This window comes from Copidosoma floridanum, unplaced genomic scaffold (assembly GCF_036245765.1).
Source record: "Copidosoma floridanum isolate Cflo_tuat_1 unplaced genomic scaffold, Cflo_Japanese_pri ptg000019l, whole genome shotgun sequence".
NCBI classification, from domain to species: domain Eukaryota; kingdom Metazoa; phylum Arthropoda; class Insecta; order Hymenoptera; family Encyrtidae; genus Copidosoma; species Copidosoma floridanum.
Window position 1 is genome coordinate 12,079,033 of NW_028321896.1, and position 21,172 is coordinate 12,100,204.

General features: G+C 44.9%; 1 protein-coding gene across 2 annotated transcripts in view; it reads right to left on the bottom strand.

Moving 5' to 3' along the window:
• LOC106643491 (uncharacterized) overlaps positions 1-19,354 on the bottom strand; it is a 29,885-nt gene extending 10,531 nt beyond the window's left edge. Inside the window, exons 1-3 of one of the 2 annotated variants that reach the window (XM_089593216.1) lie at positions 18,252-19,354; positions 17,882-18,143; positions 5,383-5,602 (exon numbers count right to left, since the gene is read on the bottom strand). In XM_089593216.1, the coding sequence (XP_089449342.1) occupies positions 5,383-5,602; positions 17,882-18,143; positions 18,252-18,470 (701 nt within the window). In that variant the 5' untranslated portion in view covers positions 18,471-19,354. Of the gene's footprint in view, positions 1-5,382; positions 5,603-17,881 lie in introns of both variants that reach the window. The other variant, XM_089593214.1, reaches the window with a different exon arrangement.
• Positions 19,355-21,172: the final 1,818 nt, after the last annotated feature.

Consider the following 21,172-nt stretch of genomic DNA (forward strand, 5'->3'; position numbering starts at 1 on the left):
TCTTCCGGGGCCGCGCGAGCAAGTACCATGTATGTGTACAGAGACTGCATTCTCACGGTTATAATATCGCGCCTCGTATACCCGTACGCGCGTAGGTATATTATATGCACGGCAGCTTTCGCGAATCATTGGCTGCACCTCGCTCTCATTCATCTTCATCTTTTTTTTGCATCCCTCTCCCCGAATTGATGGTGATTATGCGACTCTTCTCTCTCTCTGTCTCTTAGAACACCCGCACGACACGTATAATGATGATGATTGTGCTCGAGACGCGGTGCAATGTGTTTGTTCTGCCGAGAGATGAAGATGAGTTTTCTTGTACGATGAGTCGTTTGTACAATATTGTGTGTTATTGTAGGTGTGCGCGAATGTCATTTCGAGGTTTTTACATACGTGAAAAAAAGAGCAGCAGAGCTGTATTGTATATATGTATACCTGTACAGTTGCAGGGTCACTTCAAAACGCGCCTCTCGTAGGTATACATAAAGTTAAGTGGGCACATTAGAGGGGAAAAGGACGGGTATGCTCGTAAACGCTTCGGAGGCGCTTGTATTTTGATGTCGTTGTCGGTGAAGAATTTTCACGAGTCGAGCCAAGAGATTTCGGGAAAGAGGCCTAGGGGGTAACCCAAAACGCGCGCCCGATAAGCGATCTCGTAGTTTGCGTGTTTTTTTTCTTCCTCGTATACGTATATACGGTCGGGGGGGGGGCATCAACCCAACACCTACGCTCCCGGGCGAGAGACTCGAATCTAGATTTCGGAGGGGACCGACTCGTATAACCCGCTGTCGCCCGATGGAAGGCACTTCCGGTGCCCAGGTATATTACAGGAAAGAAGAAGGAGGAGGGAAAGAGTGTTGTAGGAGCGCGTCGGCGTGGCGCCCGACTGTGGCCTGGCGCCCGCATGCATAAGAAAAATCGAGCCAGTCAGCAGCACCCAAGACACACGCCATTACCACCCAGGAGAAAAAAGAAGGCCAACACAAAAACCTTAAGCGGCTCTTATACGGACCGACTAGGAGACCTGGGCCCGTCGTCGAATAAACCATTACTAATTTTTCCTCTCACCTCTTCCATCCACATGAGCTTTTGTATTTTATACATGTATAGTCTTACGGCTTTGGACCTTTTTTTTTTTTTCTTTCCCTCCTATCCTCCGGCGTATACATCACCTTCGTGGAATAAATTATCACTGCGATGGGCTCGTCCACCTACTTATCCGTTTGTCGCTCCGACTCCTATTGTCCCCGGCAATTTACATTTGTAAGTTTTTCAAATGAATCAGGACAACAAAACAAAAGGTTAAACGCCCTCCACTATCCCTCCCCCCAAAAAACAACCACCCACTATCTCGAGCAATTAGTAAGGAATGCCCGGAGCGTGTATGGTATGCTTTTTATCACTCGGGGAGAGGAAATAAATAAGCGGCTAAAATCTTGAATCTCGAATCGTCCCTTGCCCCCTCGCTGAGATAGTACTATACCGTGTCTTGTCCTCCGCGCGAGGAAGGATTTTCGAGGCCTCGCCGAATTTCGTTATCTCGGCCCTCCTTCGTACGCGTGTGTACACCCAACGCGTATCGCACGGAATGTTGTGTTTTCCATTGTTTTCAATGAATACGTGTATATATACATGGCACTGTACACGATGACCACTCACTTTTACCACGGATGGACTTTTACATGTGCAGCTTCGGCTCTTCCTTTTACACTTGTTTATAAGTGCACCAGCGAGTGTTATATATTGGGATTCCAAAAGGTCACGTGACTCTCGCGATGTATATAGTCACTTGGGGGAAAAATAACACAGGCCTTGTAGGTGCAATTATATTTTTATTTTTTTTACACGTTCGACGATTGTAGTACGATAAAAGCCTTTCAATAACATATTCTTGAGGAGATGACAATACCTTGTCTATTTTTTTTCCACTCAATTAGTCTTTTGCAGCTTAAAACTTTCCTTTGAAAGTGCGAAAATGCACATTTAACCTGTACAAAGTTCTCCCGTTCCCGACTATACGTAGTAAAACAAGCGGGATTTTGGTAAGGTTAAATGTGCGTTTTTGCACTTTCAAAAAAAAGTTTTAAGCTGCAAAAGACTAATTGAGTTGGAAAAAAATAGTTAAGGTATTGTCATCTTCTCAAAAATATGTGTTGATCGCGACGCGATGCTTATCTTTCCGTACTCCCTCCAAAATTGAGTAATCCGTTCTTTTTTTTTTTATTTTTCGTTAATCTCGGGTTGAATTAAGGAACACCGGGAGACCAAGAAAGCGTGAAGCCCAAAGCTGTGCGAGTTACGTAAAAGTCTCTCTCTCTCTTTTTTTCGCTTCGATCGAAACGCGCGTGTAATTACCCTCAATTGGATTATTATCGCCGTCATCGTCGTCATTACGCAATTTACAAAAAAAAAAAAAAGAAGAAAAAAAAAACTAAATTTCCCTCTTTGCAGTCGAAATCGCCGGCCGGTAAGTCAATTAGGTCGAAATAATGTATAACATAACGCAAGACTGTATAAGTTTCCTTGAAAAGGCGACACGTACATATATATATATATATATATATATATATATATATATATATATATATATATATATATATATATATATATATATATACATATAAGTGGACGGATTTAATGTAATGAAAAGGTCCGCCGGGGGAACAATGGGCGAGGAAAACAAAAGGTCCGCCCCGCGCTCCGCTCGAAAATGTGTATCATTTCCATGCAGGCGCGCACTTATACCTCGGGTCCTTTCTCCTGTCATTATATTATTATTGTATTGTACGCGGGTATATCCTCTTTCTGTGTCGTCGGTAGGCGCGCGCGCGTACACGCAATAATTGACACTTTAATGACAGTTTCCATAAGTCGAGCGTCTCTCTCATTAGAGGGCCGTTTGCCGCTACCGACGCGACGTGTGGCTCGACGCGACGCTTATTAGCGATTGTACCTTTCAAAGGTGATGCGTGCACGCAGGCAAGAAAGAAAAGCCGAGGACGAAAGTCGAGAGTCATGCTCTTGGCGCTCCTTAATTATATCGGACGTAACGTTGCGTATGCCCCGAGTAAGTATACTTTTTCTCTCGAGATGAGGAGAAAACAATCAATATCGAGGGAGCCCTCCCCTTCCATTCCCTTTTTTTTTTTTTTTTTCTGTTGGAAGGGGCGACGACGCCGACAAATTAACGATGTGTCGGAGCGTCTGGAAATTGCCTGAGTGACTTTTGTACAAGGGAGGGCGTTTTGGACTAGCACACTGAGTGCCAAAGTGGCTCTTGGGGGAAAATTAGGTGCTCTGGTTATTGTTTGACGTGACATCCGTACCATTATTCGTGGTAAACCAATGATGATTCTCTGTTTGCGTATTGGCCAAGTGACGAAAATTACTCTGAAAAATTGAACTGAAATAGCAAGCAATTGACTGAGGTTTTTTTTTTAAAACATACCTAATATTTTTTTAACCGATTTCAGCAATAAAAATCCGCGTAGCTACAATCCTCGGAAACAGTATAGGGCATAAAGTGCACGAATCACGCGCGAGGCTCCCAAAAACCCTCGACTCTAATTACAAGTAGGCGTGTACGATTCGTCGCGGGCGTTGTATCTTTTTTTTTTGTTTTCGGTGCCCCACCACCGGACAAACAGCTCAGAAGTAAATACGTGCACGTATTGCCCGTCATGCGCCGAAGGGGCGATTGATTGCGGCCTCCTTTGCTCCCCCGCTCTGCTGTTGCACGCACATATACACACATCGAACAAACGAGCAAAAGATAAAGAGAGAGGCACAGCAGTTGTACAGCGACGGAGCAGAATAAATGGTAAGGGGGGGGGGGTGGATTTTTACAGCGTCATCTCGTGGCGCCTGCGATTCGCTCTCTCGCGCCTCCTCCGCTTCGATTTTCTGGCGTCGCGCGCGCTATCTCCGCCCCCTCCGCCTCCCACATCCTATACTCTGATGCTGCCGTATTACATACATGCAAGCAAACGTACGATGGCTTATACGTGCTGCACTCGTCGAGAGTGACGGGAAATTTCGTACTTGACGCCTCTCTGGCCGATCCCGTGTCTGAACATTTTTTATGCGACCCGAAACCAAAAGGAATATAAGAAAAAAAAAAAAAAAACAGTTATTAGCCAGCCTCTACTGTTTCGACAGACCGGAACTAATCTGCTGTTTTTTCATTAGCGAAGCGTCGCTTTTCAGTTACGGCAACTAATGGGCTTTGAAGGAAAAAATTTTTCGCTCCCAATTGAGTATCGCTATATCTACAAGGAGAATAAAAATGTGATAGCGAAAACACGAAAACAGTAGCAGCAGCGAGCAAACCATCCCTCGTCCTTCCACACGAGGTGGAACTGCAAAACACACGTAATTCCATTCAATTTCCCGCTCATTATCCAGCTCGGCAATTATCACCCCAAAAAAATTGAATCCGCAAACAATCGACCGGACGATTGGCCTTACTCCGCAGAAAAATACCACTCAAACAAGCTAGCGCTCGATTCCCCACGTCATTAACTTTTTTAGGAGCCGAGGCTGCTACTGCGCACCTATATACTGTACACACCATCATCATCGGCGTCGATCGGTCTCTTTTGACTCTATACTCGACACCGCGCGATTAAACGGCTCGTCCATTCGATCCATGGTTCGCTGCGCAAGAGGTGGACCCACAACAACAAAAAAAGCAAAGGCGATAAAACGCTGCAACAATACTCGCGTTTAACCGCACAAACAAGGGCGGAGAGGCAAAAGGAGAGAACAAGCAAGGATGTGTATATACCTACATGTGGGGAGGTGTGGGTGTGCCCTTTGTTGGGGCCGCCACGATTTCCATTTACACGCATTCGACACGCGCGCCTCTGATGCGTATACGATTATACACGTATAGAAAGGGACGATGGAGCTATATATAGCTGGTGCATCACCACCACCGCGACCGGTAGCAGCATCACAGCCGGGCTCTTGGCTTTTCCGGAGCTCCTCTCTGCTTGCAGCGATGCGGTGATTCCTTTCTGTGCTTCGAAAGCTCGTTTCTTTTGTCAAGGCGCAATCGATCATCCACAAACTTTTACGCGCCCGTTTTGTCGTGGCTTTTTGTGTTTCGAATACCCACACGTATATAATGTCGTGTATAGTCTTTTTTTTTTTCTTTTTTTTTTTTTTTTTTTCACGACAACCAATAATAAGAAAGGCTGTTTGTATTCCACGCGCGCGTGTCTTTCATCTTTGCCGATATAGGTACACGAGGGATGAGCTAACGAGTTTGCAAGGACTTTTTTTTCAACTCGGCGTTACACCCAATAACAATCATCGTCCCAATAATACGTGAATTAAACCACGGGTGCATGGGTGCAGGTATATATGTATAGTACCCACCTTCGGTTCTGGTACCACGTTTTGACCTGGGTGTCGGTGAGCTGCAATTTCGCGGCCAGCTCCATCCTGTCCTGCACGCTGAGGTACTTTTGCCTCTCGAAGCTCTTTTCCAGGGTCTGCAGCTGGTGATCCGTGAAGGCTGTTCGGGCTTTTCTCTGCTTTTTACTTTGCGAGGAGCTCAGCGAACTCGACGAGCCCTTTGGATCGTCGTCCTTGCCACCTGCGCATAAACAAAACAATCCAACATTCGTTACACGGGGTTTGATTTTTCATTCATCAATTCAGATAATAATGATTAATGTGTACCACGAGTACCTTAAAAATATAGTATTTATACATTCCCTGGTTAAAAAAAGGGATCCGCTCTCACGTCACGCGCGGTATGAATAATTGACATTGGAAAATCTCGTTTGCCCCGAAAACGTGCCAAATACCCAACGCAGCTATGCTTTACCGCGACGACAAGGGCCAACGAGTGCACCGAGTTGCCGCAGAGTCGAAAAAAATGCACGAGTCCTCCTGTCCCCCTTTGGACTTGGCGGGTCTCCCTTGAGACGCGAGCGAGCTCCGGAGACAAGAGAATATTCACTTTGCTCGATTCCCCAAGAGACTCGTACATGTATACATATACACACATGCACTGGCGTGTCGTCAGCGTCGCATCGATCGGAACGTCCGGTCCACCCTCCGCAAGAGCAAACTATCCTCCCCTACCCCTCCGCGCGGTATATATATATACGATAAGGGAAGAGTCCGCGGATGGGAGGGAGCTAGTAGTATGCGCGCCTCTTAGAGCCCCCGTTTGATCGGCCAGATTCGCTCGAACGGCTCCTGCGCTCTGGGTATACACGTCCCATACACGCCGCGCCATCTTTTCCAACATGGCCGCTCCACCCCGACCCTCCAGAGTCCTCCGGTGGATTTCCGCGGGGAAGGGAAAACTAAATTTACTATGTGATACACTTAGAGAGGAGAGCTCCGGCGCTGCGGGGAGGGAAGAAGTTCTCTCCTTTTTAGGGACACTTCCAAGACGTTAGCCGGAACTTTTTTTTCCCCCGTTGCGGCCCCACCCTTCCGCTCCACTACGTGTGTACATACATACGACTCGCTTCTTTTCCATTTTCCCGTCTTTATTTCCACTCTCTCTCTCTCTCTCTCTGTTATTTCATTTTTTTTTTTTCCCCGCTCCGAAGCTCTATGTATAGGTACGCCGTGCTTTACTCGCGTTTGCTCGCGCCGCGCATCCGGCGAGGATAAAAAAAAAGAGCCGCAGTATTTTCCTTCTCCTTCGAGTCGCGTCCTCGCTGCTTTGGGTTTCTTTTCTCGAGCACTCGAGGAAAATATTGTTAAGACTACGACACGCACGAGGGAGGGCTTGGTTCGCGCGGTGTGTTCCTCAACCCCCTGGCACGCACAGTTTTTTTTCTTCTCAAGAATCGCTTCTCGTGTCCAAACATTGTTACGCGAACCAACGAGTGGGGGGATGCTAATTGCGGGGACATAATATATATTAAACTTGCCAAACCATCCACCCCCTCCTCTCTCTTTTCTCTGTACTTTGCGTGGTTTGTGACGCGTTGCGCGACATATGTAAAACTTGGAGACGGTTCCCGCGCACATTTTATGCTCCTCTCTGTCAGCAGAAGCTCGGATACGCGTACACTCTTGTTTTCTCGAACGAGTGTATACACACACACACGCAGGTTATCCTCTTACTAAAATATAATTTATACCCCATGTACAGCTACAGAAAATAAGCATGGAATGCCGTTATCCTCGTCTCTGCTCTTAATTTATTCGCGACATAGGCGGTTTTTTCAAAGAACGAATGGTTTCATTTTTTTTTTTTTTTTTTTCATTTTTCGAAATGCAAAAAATCACTCGTTACAACAATGACAACGTGAACAATTGTCAAAGTTTATAAACGAAAAAAAACAAACAGAGACGAGCCTCTCGACCGCAAACAACGAGCGAAAGTTGACGCTCGTCGGCACATACGCTCTCATCTCTCTATATATACATACTCTGCTCCGGAGCGTTTCGCTCGCGGCGAGTTTTCATCATCACAGACCGGCATAATGTTCCGGCGCTCCTCTTCCTCTCTCGGCAATTAAGCTCCACTACCTATAAAAGTATAGGTATGGCTGATGGTGGTGCACGCATACACATACATACGTATACAACACAAGGCACACACCTCCCTCCGGATGCATATGCGAGAGAGTAATTCGTGTGTTGCAGCCGCACTGTAACTGGCTCGTACGCAAGAGCTTATTATATTTGCGTCTACGCGTACGTGCATTGTTGTAGGTACCAACTGCAAAAAGAAAAAAGAAAAAAAAAAAAAAAGAGGAGGGTGGAGTGTATGCGCGGGCGCATAAGAGGCGTGATTAACAGGATGTTTATCGAGCAATTATGCGCCCCACCTCCCGACCCCCCTCGTGCAATTAGTGTCGACGTTGCCGACGCCATCGAAGCAGGAGCCGCTGTGATGGCCTCTCTTTTAACTGGTGTATGTGTGCGCGTGTGTGTGTATGTTTCAGTGCCCGTTGCACACGACATAATCGACGAGTTGGTGTTGTTTGAGGGTATAAATTTATATTTATGTTTTTTGTCGCACGTTTTGCAGCGCTTAGGTATACGTGTGTGTGATGAAAATTGCGAGCTAATGTACATATGTATATGTACTGTTTGGCGACATAAATTCGTGTTTTATGTGCGTTTACATTTTGTTTTATTATCATAGCTTTATCATTAATTCATCAGTGTAAATTATGTTTATATTGGTCGTTCAATGAATTTTATTAATGACTTGTATTAATTTTTATGCTGCTAATCTACTAAACAGAGTCAAGCCATTCAAAAGGGTAAAAACAACTGTTTTCAAATTTAATGAGAATGCCTGTGATATTTATGGAGAATGTGAAACTTTTGTGTTATTTAATGTACCTCATGAATTCTAGCACTCGGTGTATGCATATAAAAAGCTCAGTTTTGTGGTTCATCGTTACCACGAGACTAAGATAACCCAAATTCGAGCTGACAATAATCCATTACGTATAACAACGAAACTACACGATCTCATCACTTTTTATTGATTCGCGACAATAGTCCACGCAACATTAACATCGAGAGGGGTAGGTATAACGATTACTCCATGGAGCACCATGCTAAAGCACAGGCTACAATAGTATTGGAACAATACAAGTGCAGAGCTATATACCTCGTAAACCCGAAAATATATACAAAAACTTTCGCAAAGCGATGCTCTCAGTTTTATTGTCACCCGCGGAGTCTGTGGATTGTACAGGTATATCACATCCACAGTCATATAGGCACGCGCGTGCGCGCGATATACATATAAGCTCTCCCGACGCGATTTTTATTTTTTTATTTTTTTTCTTATTCCGTCTCGCGCATGTGTACAAGCACCCTCTCATCCTCCGTTGCTTCGCACCCCCTTTTATTCTCCACTGCTGTATGCTCTTCTTTCTTTTTCTTTTTTTTTTTTCTTCCTCTCTCTCTTTGTCTCGCGAAGCAAAGTGTACGTGCTTGCAATGAAGATTGCGGTAGCTCCTACACCTACACGTACAAGCTCGCCCCGGCAGAGGAGGAAAACAAGAAGAGAGGGCGTGTCCTCCGCTACCGCGCAGCTTCCCTTCCTCGTCGCTTAACTTTATTCGCCGCGCTAAATCGCTTTTGCTCTCTCTCTCTCTCTCCTCCTCCTTTCTCTCTCGTTTTTTTCGTTCGTCCATCGCGTACATATTTATATACTTCACTCGTGTACAATCGGCACCCGAGCGCCAATTAGTCGTTTCATCATCGTGGCGAATATAGCTGCTAATTCCGCGGATGACGGATTTTTCCGTCCGAGGAGTTCGGCCAACCACGTGGGAGGCGGCGCTCGTATAATCGAGTCGCGGAAATTGAAATGACTAATTGCGGCGATTTGCAGGATAATCTTATTTATACGTATATTGTACATGGCCTTGGTTGATTTAGCGCTCGCCGATTACGTGCGTCATCGCGGTCGGCGCTCATTGCTGTCGTTTGAAACGATTATATACATTTTCATGATCGATTTTGAGCTCTTTATGTATATTAATTGCTGAAGGGAATAAATCACGCCGATAAATGACTTATCTCGTCTCTTACCCCGTACGATCGATTTCGGGGGTTGGACCACCCGCTCGAATATAATTTATCACGTGCAGCGCGGGAGTCGGTGTAGATACTGCACCTCGACACTTCAACCGCGGCCGCGATCTACGTTATATAAAAGGGCAAATATAGTGATTTTATCCGCGTTTACCAAGTGGTTCTGTTGATGGGATAGCGTATACTTAGGTGCTCATCGCAATTAAAAAAAAAAAAAATAATAATAATAATAATAAACGTACCGGTGATGATACGTTTTTTCAAATGATTGCACATAGTCGTCTCGATTTTCCTATTAACATTAGCCCGTAAACACCAATTCAAACTTATTCACAAGTATGATCACCCTCATGATGACGATGCGTCCATTTGCAGTTGATTACCGTCAAATAACCATTGATTGTGTACGTGCTCTTAGAATCAATTTTCAACGTCTCGTTGGTACATTGGTATAAATAATAATATGTTTTCATCGTCGATTGTTCTTCAAATGATGAAAACGTAATACACAAGCGCATCGCGAAAAACAATCCAAAGCTGTGCTCGTCGGAGCTGTACCTATATAATATACTTTACGGGGAGTAATATAAAAAAAAAATGCTTATACCTCTTCGGAATCAGGACGAGAAATCCTCGTGCGGTACGTGCAGGTGGGAAGATTGACCCATGCACGCGCTCGCGAGGAAATATCACGAAAAAACGAAGAAAAATCGATCGTACGTATATACATATGTATACCAGCTGTCGTATTGAATCAAGTGAGGTATACATATATGTTCACTCGAGCGCGGATCAAACGTGGGATGTGTGTGTCTCTCGCAAGTGAGAGCTTCTCGAATTTCGCGCGCGGTGTAGAATAATGTACATCCCGTATGCCTCAACGTGTAGGTATGTATATATATATATATATATATATATCTACGTTGTTTTTCGCAACACATCGTGTATATATAGCACCAGAAATTACTGTACAGCACTGCGTACCTATCTTGCATAAAACGTAAACTAGCGAGATTATTGTCTTGTCGTCGAGGATCGTTCATCCGTGAAATTGATGGTACATATACAAGTATACTTATGTATAGGTAAGTGCCATTAGGCGACGAGCCATTATAGGTACATGTCTCCGGCAGTCGGTGATTATATTGCTTTTCAATTTTGCGGCATTCCGAAGGACTCTTTGATTCCCTTCGCGGCCAATTACACCGAGCGTCGCGTGCACGCGACACGCCTCGAACGGAGTCAAGGACATACTTTACGTATTCCATGTTATCCTCGTTTTCCGCCTATCGCACTTTTGCTAAATAACACGTCGAATCGGTAATCGCTGTATGATTTTCCCCCAATCCGGCAATCGTTTCGGGGGTATACTTTATTTTTTATTTATTTATTTTTTTTTTTTCGTACGTATACACAACTCAATGTGCCTATATATACGCTTGTGCGCAACTTTCTGTTTCACTCGCTATTCGTAACATCACACACTAAATGGGTTTTATAATTATATTGTTTCCAGCGAAATAATTACGCTCATTATAAAAAAGCGAGAAAGAAGACGAGATGTTTATGTGCGTGTAATGATATTTTTATGTAATGGGATTATTAAACAATATTTTCTATTTTTCCATCGTTCCAACTCCCATACACGCGTGTTACGTGTATATATCCTACGATTAATTTTTACATGGAAATCATTTATGCGCGACAATTACCTAAACGAGTTTTTGCTTCTTTATACCGTACCACCAATGCGTACTCGACATTTTTTTTTATTTCTTTTTCTTTTCAACACGAATAAAACAATAAATAAAAAAAAGGCAAAAAATATAGTGCCAAGCAACGCTTATTTGTCTCAATTACGCTTTTGTCGCGGAGATTTTTCACCTCGGCCTCGCGTACACGCCACCAACAACTGCACCCACGCGCCTATAATATACCTGTATATGCAACAACCTCCTGATAGCGCATGCAAATGTGATCGATACGCATGCAACGGCTACTCGCGTGAACAAACAAACAGCCCTTCCCCCGAATCAGCTCTGCTTTGTCCACAAAGTTGGACCTGATATGTATATAATTATGCAGCTGAGCTATTACAGCTGTAGTTTTACTCTCGCGAGTAAACGCAGACAATTTACCAAAATTCAACACCGAGCGAGTATACCTATACTACTGGCTATTAGAGGCTACACTTCATTTATAAAATACAGTAGTAAGTACGCTACCTATAACAAAAAAAAATATGCTCCCACGAGCTGGTAAGGAGGGGCCTTGAATAATACAGAGCGAGCCGATCGCTTTTCGCGAAAACGGAGCTCTCTCTCTCTCTCGTTCATTTGCCCTTTTGGTACTTGTGTTGAATACACCCCTGTACTAATGTATGGGCACACGCGTGTCACGGGTGTGCATATCCGCACTGGTATCGTGCAAAAGGGTAGTCACGCGAAATTCATGTTAGCGAGTCCATCAGGAGTAGGTGTATACACATGTATATATAACATATATACATTATATTTATATACATATACACACGCAGCTCAGGACCCGCCACAGTTATAGTGGCTGCAGCGCTTTTAGTTAAGTATACGGGCTGCCTTTCCCATTTCTTCCTTCTCCTCCTGTTCGCGACTTGTTTCGGCAGAGTCGTCGCGTGCCGGCTAGCGCCTAAAATACAAATCGTCGAGCTGCCGTCGCGATATGCAGGTCCTCTTTATATATTTATTTTATTTGTTTTTTTTTTTTACCCTCTTTCGTTATACCCTCTCTATGTCTTTTTTCTTTTTTTTTTTTTTTGCGGCTCTGCTCGCGCGCACGAACGAGACCAGAGGGTGCAGGAGTGTTTTCAGACGTGTGCGTCTATACACGCATAACAAGAATTTATTGGGGATCGGGCGATTAATCAAGCGCCAGTTATTGCGTCCCTCAAAACGATATTTTATAATATCTCGAAGCCCGAGCGCCGATCCGGAATTCGGCTCTTAAATCAATATACTATCTTTTCCACTTTTTTCTTTTTTTTTTTTTTTTTTTTCATCTGTATGTGTATCGTGCATTCGCCCGAAAAATGAAAACGAGAGTGAAATCGCGTGTCGAAACGCAGTGTCACGCCTCGCACGAGATACAGAGGCCGTGTACGCTTATACTCGCGTTTTCATTAATACCCAACGACTTTATCGTCGTTACGGCTCTTGATTTATAGCGCGTTACCCGCCTGGCAGTGGAATACACATATATACGCTTATAAAGGGAAGGGAAAAAAAAAAAAAAAAAAATAGAGGAAGGATTACACTGTCATGCGACGATAAAACATCGCAGCGGAGATGTCCGGCCTCTTTGAAACGACCCGCGATGTTTCAATTCATCCGAAACAAAGATATACAAGTACTTTATTATACGTACGAATCACGATTACGCGGATTGACGGGAATTACGGCGATGAGCTTGTAGTAACGTAACTACATTATATACCTAGTACATATACTGTATATGTTAAGAAAAGAAACAAGGCGTTAGTGTATCCATATATATACCTACTTTTGCGTCTTTAAGCGAGTCGTGGATTTTTGTGTATATATAATGACCACCCGGACTCGAGAGAATATGAAAAGTAAAAAATTTTATAGAGGCATCGAAAGCCACACGTAAGGGTGTCTTCCACGCGAGATTTTTCTTTGCGTTGGTTCATCTAAGACGATTGCACGTTGGAAGAAATAGAAATGGAGAGAAACTGCGATGATCGTAATGTACGTGCGAAAAAAAGAAATCGTACAAAGGGGTGGAGAAAATCGGTTGGCTGGCGAGCAATTTTCACCGATTATAATTCGCGTTTTGCGATTTTCGTGACTCTGCTGTTATATTTACAATGCACGTACCAGTATATCTTACATGTATATGTGTGTATGAATAAATCATCGGAGTCGAGAGTTTCTCGTGTGCTCCGGGGCATTTTTACCTTAACCATCGACTCGAGTAAATCGGCTCGATTGTCTTCGCGATTGAATATTCATTGCTTGTTTGTTTGTTTGATTTTTTTTTTCTTCTTTATGTTCAACGCTAGCTAAAAATATGCACGAGCTGTCAATTCTCGAGGAAAAGACGGAAATCATCGCACGCACGCACGTATAGATACACAGGCAAAAAAAAAAAAAAAAAAAAAGGGGGAGCGGTCTTGCTTCAAAAAACGGCGGACTTTTCGATCCGCAGTCTAAAACTTTAAGTCGCAAGCGATCCGAAGGGCAGAGGGAAGGGAAAAAAAAGGTGCACAGATTGTTTCGTCAAAGAAGAAGAAGAAGTCGAGCGCGCGAGACACGAGTGAAAGAAGAGAGAGAGAGAGAGAGGTGACAGCTCTTTGGGGGTATAGAAGGGAGGCAGCGTCGGAGCAACAACAATTCTAATCCACGCCGAGATCTAAACGGTTGCCAATCATTTCCGGTTTTCGGATTAGTCTCGCGGGAGAGCGGGGCGTGAAACTCTCTCTCTCTCTCTCTCTTTGATGCTGCACACACACACGTATATTGTAGGTATATGTATACTGGCAAGCGCGTAAAAAGGGCTCGACAATGACCAAAAGAGGGAGAGAGAGAGGGAAACTGGCTGCTTAAGCGGATTATACGCGTCGTTTCGATTCTTGGGCCGATTATACGTATACATATATAGTTACACATTGTATAGGTATAAATATCCCATACGTAGCCGCCGCTCATTCAAAAATCACGGATCGAGTTTTCACGCTTTTTGACTCCCGCTCTCTCTCTTGTGTCCCTCCACACGACTCACTTGCTTGCTCATTATTATTATTATTATCATCATCATCATCATCATCATTATAATATTATACGTGCTCCTGCAGCGCATGTGTGTGCGAAAAACCGTCGTCGGAGCGAGAATGACGGCTGCGCTTTTTATAAAAACCTCATTCACTCGAGTCGGGGTTGGGGTGGTTCTCTCCGCTCTTGTGTATATGTGCATCACTCGAAAGTCGAAGGCTCGAGCTATAAACGTGTTACAATATATATAATATCTCACTCGCATAGAGCTCACAATATATACATACATATATATACGAGACAAGAGGAAGAGACGACGGGGAGGAAGTGAAAGTTAACGCCTTAATTTGTCGCAAATACATATATATATACACCGCCCGCGGTAGCACGACGCGTGAAGTTGTAATTTTCCACATTGACGTGCTCGATGTGATTTTCTTTTATATATAGATTGGGGTTTCATTTCCCTTTTTTTTCTTTTTTCTCCAACATCGATTGATTTGTCTCTGTTTGTTTGGATTCTGGTGGAAGGTAATACATGTGAGCCTCGGTCGGACGGAAATTGCATTTGATATACGATCAAAAATTGGTTCATCAATCAATCGGTATACATATGTATGCAATATATAATACGAATCTCGATTTCGGTCACGCGCCAGGGAGGTCTAATCGAGGGTGTATGTACATAATGTAGGGTGGGTCAATCGGTTTCGTCACACGGTGACACACTTTCACAAAATTCACGGCTGACAGGCGCACAACAACGCGACACGCGCGCCCATACATAGTGCATATAATCGCCGAGCTCACGGGCGCCCGCGCGATTAAAATTCTCCATTCCGTAGGACCGCGCGGTGTGCAGTGCTTATACATATATATATATTATACGTGCAAGCGCACGCGTCTAATGTATAATATGCCCTGTATACATGTATAACGATTAGCTCGGCGTGCAGGAGCGGTGTGTGCGTGGTATATAAGTGTAAGTATACCGCGGCGCGGCGGCAGCGACGGCGCGAGAGATAAGAGGCCCGTGATTTGCGAGCTACGTTATTGTCGCGGACGCGGGCGCGCGATATACTCTTTGAGCCACCGTGTAGGTATTGTCTTTTCAACGTTTTTGGCTCTCTCTTTGCGTTGCTCGACTAATGCTAAGTATTACTTACTTGTTTGGGCGTCTTGGGATAGAGTTTTATCGCGGATTGTTATTTTTGGTGTCGATTGACGAGCCAGTGCTTCACCTCTATTTTTCTCCCTTTTGGCACTTCCGTGGCCAGTGCAGGGTCTTTTACAGTGCTCGGTTGGGTTGTATATACACCCGTCGGCTAATGAAGACGATTGCCCGGCCTCACGTATGTGTTTAAGATTGCGCACCGATAATTTCATCGCCCCTCCGAGTGTGTACATACGTGGGAGTCATCGGTATGTAGACTCCCTTCTTGTTCTTCGGATCTTTTTTTCGCTACACGCGTATAGTTTACACATAGAACGATAGAACGAGGGGCTTTGCGGGAAAACGGGAGCGCAAGATTTTATACAGTGATTCTTTTGTTATTCGCTCGTGGTTTCAAAAAAATTAAGTGAATGTATAAAAAAATTATGTACACGCATGGAAGAGAAATTGAGCAGCAGGTGTGCCGAAAGAGTTAATTTTTTTTTTTTTTCGCAAACTTGACGGGTATTTGCCGTGACTTTCATAGATTTTAGAACCACGACACGTCTTCATGCATGAGTCCTGTTCGTTTTGCCAACTATACAACATCAGCTGACCCCTCTAATCATATTATTTTCATTGCTTGAATGCAATTTATCGTCACGTTATCAACAAAAAGAGCAAACAAGACTAGTAAGATTTGACGAAACTGAAGTAAGGGCTCTTTGGGCAGGGGGAGGGGAAGACATCAAGAAAAATCCTCAACCGCGGGCGCTCACTTTCCGTTAATCACAAAAATCAAATCGAGGGGGGGGGGGAGGGAGAAAAAAAGTATACAGAATAAGAAACAGCAAAAAAAACGATCGTCGCGTTAGTAGAATAAACCCCAGCTGCGACCGCGTCCTAATAACAGCCTCGATAACAGCCGCGTTAGCGTTTCTGCGATTTGATTCTTCTCCCCTATATAATATATATGTGTGGTTATTATTATATTTGCCTACTGTCTCTCGTGTATACCATGTATACATATATGTATGTGCATAAAACGGCAGACCGTGCAGCGTATACCTAAGACAACACAAGAACGGCCCATCACGTAATTTATTGTCCCCCTCCCCCGTCATCTTTAAAAAAAGCTCAGAACCTTTAATCATCGCTCCGCCGAAAATATATTCCTACCCATTGCTCGTGTGCCTGTGTGTATGTGTGAATGAGGTGCGGGGCGCGCGCGTAGCGTAGGAGCGTACCTATTAGGCAAGAGAGTTTTATGAAAGCGAGGAGAAGGAGGATGACTCGTGTGGGCTTGGGGTGATCCAGGTATACATGTGTATATATATATACATGTACCCCTGCGTAGAAAACGAGAGCTGGAAAGATGGGTATGGAAACAACAGAAGGCTCGTATTATAATTAAGGCCGAGCCGCAAAGGAAGAGAAGTGCCCCGCGCCAATTTCTCGGATGGAGCGCATTAGGATGGTGATGACCAACAAAGCGGGGGAGAACAAAAAAAAAGAAAAAAAAAACAATCCCCGAAAGAGAGGAAATAAACGGCACAAACGGAGGAGGATATCATTTTTTTTTTTTTTTTTTCGTACATGGATGCACACGCGCGCGCTCTAGCATCTGACGCATCTCAAGTGCATAATATTATTCTCATGAGTGACTCGACTCTCGAAACATATCTGGTTTTCAAATCAACTTATACGCGCGTGTAGGTGTATTTACGCGGAACAACGCTACATGTAGAAGGAGGCTCCATCGGCCGACCAATCGATTAAAATTTCCACAAGTATGCATCGACCCTTTTTCCCTTCCTCCTTTGCTTTATGTTGTACTCTACATGGAAGCTTTTGTTTTATTCCGCTCGACGAAAGATGCTAATCCACCGATTGGCCACCAACACTTTTCTCCCTCTTCCTTACCAGTACACGCACAACCCCCTCTGACTATTTACCTTTGGTGATTTTTATTTGTCACAAAATAATCACGTTTAATTTTAACAGGACCTCGTACCTTACTTTTTTTTTTTTTTTTTTTATTTACTTGTTTGTTTGTTTCGCACGAGAAGTGAAAGTGGAGGGTTACTTTTCATATTTCATCGATAACCAAACAAATGATCACTAGTAGTCAATAGAAATAAATTTGCTCGAAAGCACAAGTGACATGTAGACGATATCATAAAATAGGGACACGTTTGAGCTCATCTGCGGCTAATAATGTTTGTTTACTCCTCCTCGACATTGTCTTTGGCACGCGGAACCCAATGATACAAATATTACCCAAATAAAAGCAAATAAATTGGCGTATCGAACAAAAAAATAGGGGCGTCAGCGATCTCGTTCGGTTGACCAGACCAGGTATGCCATATGAAAATGTATACATGGAAGAAAAAAAACAAAAAAAAAAAAAACGCAAGCTCACCATTCGAGGAAACGGACACGGCGTCGTGGTGACTGGCGTCGCTGTCCTCGTCGACGGTACTGTTGTTGAGCGACGATCTCGACTGGTGCCTCACGCTCAGATCCCTCGGCGCCGAGGGCGGACTACCCGGCGGGTCGTGGCTCTGCAAGCTCTGCAAGCTCGCCGGACTCGTCGAGCTCGCCAATATGTCGGTTATCATGAACCTCGACCTGCTGTGCGTCGACATAGTCGTCGAGGAGTCGCTGTTTCGGTCCATACTGTGCATGCTGCCGCCGGTCGCGCTCGCGTGCAAGCTCAACAGGCTCAGGCTGTTGGGGTTGCCGTTGTTGTTGTTGTTGTTGTTGGTACCGCTGTGGTGCTGGTGGTGGTGGTGGTTGCCACGAGAGTCGAGCCCGTTGCTGAGTCTCTCGAGGCCGCTGTGGGCCATTTCGAGGCTGTTGGCGATGCTGCGGCTGAGATTGAGCCCGGCGGCACCGCTGCTGACGACGATGCCGTTGAGGTTGCCGATCGGATGGGCCACCCCGTTAGCCAAGGCGATGCCACTGAGCGCGGCCACGTGGTGGTTCGGCCGGTGGTGGTGGACCGTCATCTCGGGGCTTGCGGAGCCACCGCGCCGAGCCTCCTTTTTCCGTCCCTTCTTCGCCTCGGGCTCCCCGGTAATCGCTGTCGTAGCTGCCGATCTTTTGATCGTCTCCAGCACCAGTCGCCCCAAGGGAGACAAAATTTTACCGATCGCGATCTCGGCTATACCACCCAACTGCGGCACTGGGATAATTGTTTCTCACTAATTGGCAGTGTCGATGGACGGGCCGTTCGCATGACCGACGCGACGGAATAGCCCGTGCTGATTAACCGCACGCAGATCGGTATCGATCCACCACTACTTCCGATGCCACGCACGGTACATTTCCGCTTCCGCAGCAACCACCCCCTACGTGTGTGTGTATATATATATATATATCACTTTGATTGTAGACGATGCGAGTATAGTCCGTTGTATCCCTCGTATGTACCCTCACTAGCTCAATGTAACCGCAACGTCACTAAACCAACAACAACAACACACTCGCCGAGTCACATGCGACCATCGGTTGTCATCCGATTGACGCTCGGTCTGCCCCCGCATATACGTGCCTATCGAAGCGCTGCTCGTCACCATAAGTCACGTCTTGACGATCGATCCCTTTCCATCAGCACGACACGCAATACATGCTGTAGTAAACAAACAACCGGTGTATCAACGACACGCCGATGTTATCCTTACCGATCGCATCCGATTTAGAACTGAGTAGTTCTTCAGTCCCGACGAAATATCGCACAAAATGGAACGAAAACAACAAACAAACAAACAAACAAACAAACAAACAAACAAACGAACGAACGAACGAACGAACGAACGAACAAATAGAAATCGGTAAAGGTACGAGAACAGTGTACGAGGGCTGACGCAGCACACAACAGGCTCTTCCTTGGCCTGGCTACGCCGCACGACTGATGGGTCCGTCCGGCCAGGAGCAGGAGCCGTCGTCGCTCCTTTCTCTCTCTCCTTCGCCTCGAGCAGCTCGAGCTGCCTGTACCCCAGATGCCTTGCCTCCTCGACTCTATACACACTTACTGTCGGCCATGTCACGACGGTGGGGCTCCGCCCCACGTCATCCCCACTCTTCGAGCCTTCCGGCCAATCCGAGAGCCGTGGCGGCGCTCCGGGGGCCAATGGGGCACGGCTCGTCGGCGGTGCGCCCCGTCGCGTCACGCCCAAGTAATTTGAAATGTGTTTCAGCAGCAGCAGCAGCGGTAATTCGATATAAAATTGTAGTTAACATCTTTCATTACACGTATATATATACATATAGGTATAGGTGTATGGCCGGAGCTCTTGAGGCAGGCAGGAGCTGCAGGCATTAGTGGTCGTTGTTGCGTGTATAGTGGTGGTGGTGGGATCGGGTTGGTGGGGGGTTGCAACGTAAGGAGAGGGGAGCAAGACGCGAATGAAGGGTGCACTTCACCGCGACTGTTCTCTTTGCAGCTATATATATATGCATACGTTGAAGCATTATACCTATACTTGTATATATAACCTACCGCGCAAGCGATGGGTGCGTTGGAGCGGGGATGAAAGAAGTCAAATGTAGAGAGGGGCGGAGGGCTGCGAGGGAGTCATCTCTCTCGGTTGCTCGCAGCATCCCAGCGCTGGGGTTTTTGTCCTCTCCTTCTGCGATTTAACGAATCCCATGGCTCGATTGCTCTCCCTCTTCTCCAAATGGCCCCGACGGCTCACGTTTTCCCCTTTTGTTTCGTCTTTCACTGTCTGTAACACACTTTTTCTATCCTTCTCTCTCGTTTGATTCTTTTTTTTTTTTCTTTTTTTCTTTTTTCTTTTTTTTTTTCGTTACAAGCGTTGATGGGCTGCTGCGACGGAGAAGCTAAAGAGCGACTATGGACCTTTTTTGCGCTGCAGAGGTTGTACGTAACGCCTTCGTACATATACAGAGCTGCTGTGCTAAAGAGACTATACGTATATACATTATCGCTGGGAATTGATGCACTTGAAAATGTATTATTTATCGAGGAGTTGCAGACGTTTTTCTTCTCTCGTTCTGTTCTCTCTCAATTGGAGTACCTACGAAGCAAACGAACGTTGAATTTCTCTCAACGATATATATACGATCTCACTTGTACGGCCGTGTATACTTACGTACCATATCGTTGTCAGAAATAAAAGAAGGGGACAAACGAGGTTTGCGATACAAATGGGATCGATTCAGCTTGTCTAATAAATAAAGCGATTGAGTAACATTTATCGGTAAAAATGTGTGGAGTTTTTTCCTCCTAAATTTCTTTTTATTTCATTATCAATTACTTGAATTTTGGGGTGGTTTGAATGGTGGGTTTCTCACGGTTTCTCCGTCAATTTGAGGAGTGATTGCAACAAAAACGTTATTTTCCGTTAGAGCCAAATCAACTCGAGCAGTTAGTCGTCATTACCACTATTTCTGCTTGTTTGCATATATAGCCTGAAATTTTGCATACAAAAAGGATTATACTCAATTTAAAACATTGACAAGTTACGAGGAAACTTGGTTCTTCTTTTTCTACTTGTACAATCAATGGTGCCAAAAACGAGAAAAACTTCGGATACACGTCAAGTTTTGTGATGGAGAATTTTCAAACAACCATAATAAAAAGTCCGATAAGTCACGTTGTCACAATGAACAATCGAGCCTCTGTTATAAGAGCGACCGGTAAGGAGCTGTCAAATCACACGTCCTGATTCCCTGTATACCAGTTCAT